The sequence below is a fragment of the Gracilinanus agilis genome, unplaced genomic scaffold (genome assembly GCF_016433145.1).
Source record: "Gracilinanus agilis isolate LMUSP501 unplaced genomic scaffold, AgileGrace unplaced_scaffold43380, whole genome shotgun sequence".
NCBI lineage: Eukaryota > Metazoa > Chordata > Mammalia > Didelphimorphia > Didelphidae > Gracilinanus > Gracilinanus agilis.
In genome coordinates this window covers 1-2,479 of record NW_025377334.1, presented here as the reverse complement: position 1 = coordinate 2,479, position 2,479 = coordinate 1, and the positions used below count along the sequence as shown (strand labels likewise).

Here is a 2,479-nt window from a genome sequence, read left to right as displayed (position 1 = left end):
GGGCTAGGCAATGGGGATTAAGTGACTTGCCCAGGGTCACACAGCTACCTTTATCAACAATAAATTTCATTGCATTAGAATTTCCTGGCTGTGACGGGTAGAGTTGGCCCTTAGTGAAATAGTGAATAGTGAAGAAAGCAGAGTTTGGCTTATGTAACTCTTCCCAGGTTCTAGACTCTAATGCCTTCCTTCTCTCCTCTTACATCTGTCCTATCATGGGGAAAGATTAAGTACCTTGAGATGTGAGGGACTGAATATGAATATATGAATATTCCTTGGAAGGGATTCATTTAAAATGGAGAGCCTAAAGTAAATTATGGGTGATCCAAAATAAAGAAGCTCTAATGAGTCAACTTCATCAAGGGCCAGGTGGGTGATGGTCAGTACTGGTGGTGGTAGGGGACCTGACATGGGCCTGAGGAGATTATTCTCCTTATGAAAAAGACCCCCTGCTTTTGGACTGCATTGGGATTCTTCTCCTTGCCCTCAGGATTTCCGAAAGGAATTGGCTCAGTTCCTGGAGCTTCTGGATGCTCATAGGACCAATGTAAGCTGTGCTCTGGTAGCCCTCATGGCCCATGGGGAACCTCAGGGACGGCTTCTGGGGGCTGATGGACAGATGGTGGAAGTGGAAGAGATGGTGAGCGAGCTGAGCACTTGTCAGGTCCTGCAGGGGAAGGCCAAAGTTGTTCTGCTGCAGGGGTGCCGTGGGGGTGAGTGAGGGACACAGCCCTCTTGTAACTTTAGAACTCAAGTGGTTTAGTTTCCAAACCTCAGTTTTCTCTTCCCAGCCTACCTCTTAGCTTCATGCCAGAGCTCTCTCTTCTCTGAAGGTGATTTCCATCCCAGTTGGTCCATGTAGCCTCCCCAGATCACTCCAACCAAAAGGGGATTCTCCCTACTCTGAATCCCCAGGCCTCATCTATAGGCATGCTGTTTGTGTTGTTTTCTAACAGTTGTATATATGTAAGTTTTGACTCCTTGTTAAAATCCCATATACTCCTTAAAGACAGAGGCATTCCTTGCTATCCACATCCAGAGAAAGAACTGTGGGAGCAGAATCACAAAAGAAAAACAACTACTTGATCACATGGGTTGATGGGGATATGATTGGAGATGTAGACTCTAAATGATCACCCCAGTGCAAATACCAATAATATGGAAATAGGTTTTGATCAATGATACATGTAAAACCCAGTGGAATAGTTCATTGGCTATGGGAGGGGGTTGGGAGGAGGGAAGAGAAAGAACATGAATCATGGAATCATGGAAAATTTTTCTTAATTAACCAATTAAAAAAAAGACAGAGGCATTCTTCTATTTTGTCATATCCCTCAGAGTATATTCAGTAGCTTCATGTTATCTCATGGGTTTTCTTGTGGAAAAAGAGAAAAGAATGCTGGATTTGGAACCCAAACCCACGGGTTGTTCCTTACTTGTGATGCAACTTAAGGCTGTGGGCCAATTCCAGCCCTGTTATTTATTACATGAATGACCTGGGGCAGGCCACTCCATCACTTTGAGCCTGAGCTTCCTTATTCATAAAATGACCGTACTCATTTCTACCCTCTCCCTCTGGGCTGTCAGGTGACAGAGACCCAGGCATGAGACCTAGAGCTTTGCCCTGGCTGGGGAGTTGGCTACAGCATTGGCTACAGAGGCCTTCAACCATCCCTTCTCATGCAGATGTCCTTCAGGTTTATGCTAACATGCAAGGTAGGTGATTCCTCCCCCTTTGCCCTCACAGGGAGCTCTCAGAGCATCTAGTTTTGCTCTTCTTTATTACTTGCCCTTCTTCCCAACCACTAAGGGTGAGCTCCATCCTCAGTCCTTATCTATCTCTACACTGTCGCTCTTGGGAACCCCATCTATTCAGATGGCTTCCACTCTGCATGTGTAGATGTGTTCAATGTGTAAATCTCATCCCCTAATGAACTTGAGGCTGAGGCTAGACCATTAACTGCTTGAAGGCAGGGTCCCTATTAGCTCTAAAACTATGACTTACTTTTCACCCTTGCCTCCTCATTTTTATCTCCTCCTTCCCAGAACAGAGCTCTGCGCACAATAGACACAGTGTTTGTTGAACCGAATATAACTTCCAGATTGATGAAAAGCTTCACATAATTTTTTTTTTGCATTTTATCCTCACATTAACCTCATGTGACTTGCAAAGCATTACTCTCTATAGTTTTGAGATAAGGAAGCTGAGGATCAGAGAGGTGAAGGGATTTCTCCAAGGTATCAGAGCAAGTAAGTTGCAGATTTCGCAGAGATAGGATATGAATCTCCATTTGGAGATTCCAAGTCCGAGGTTATTTTTCTGCTTTGCTGCCTCTTCTAATATATTACAATTCACAGAACTGTAGTATTTTAGAGTTGGAAAAGACCTCAATGGTCATCTAGTTCAGTCCCCATGATAATATACTTGACAAATCTCCAAGGAACTTCCTTTGAATGTAATTGACTAATGATTATCCAA

General features: G+C 44.0%; 1 protein-coding gene across 1 annotated transcript; it reads left to right on the top strand.

Moving 5' to 3' along the window:
• Window positions 1–490: 490 nt before the first annotated feature.
• Window positions 491–1,716, top strand: LOC123255322 (putative caspase-16; the record flags this gene model as incomplete). Its single annotated transcript, XM_044684140.1, has 2 exons — window positions 491–713; window positions 1,588–1,716. Coding segments are annotated over 2 exons (352 nt in total), but the record flags the coding sequence as incomplete, so codon positions are not given.
• Window positions 1,717–2,479: the final 763 nt, after the last annotated feature.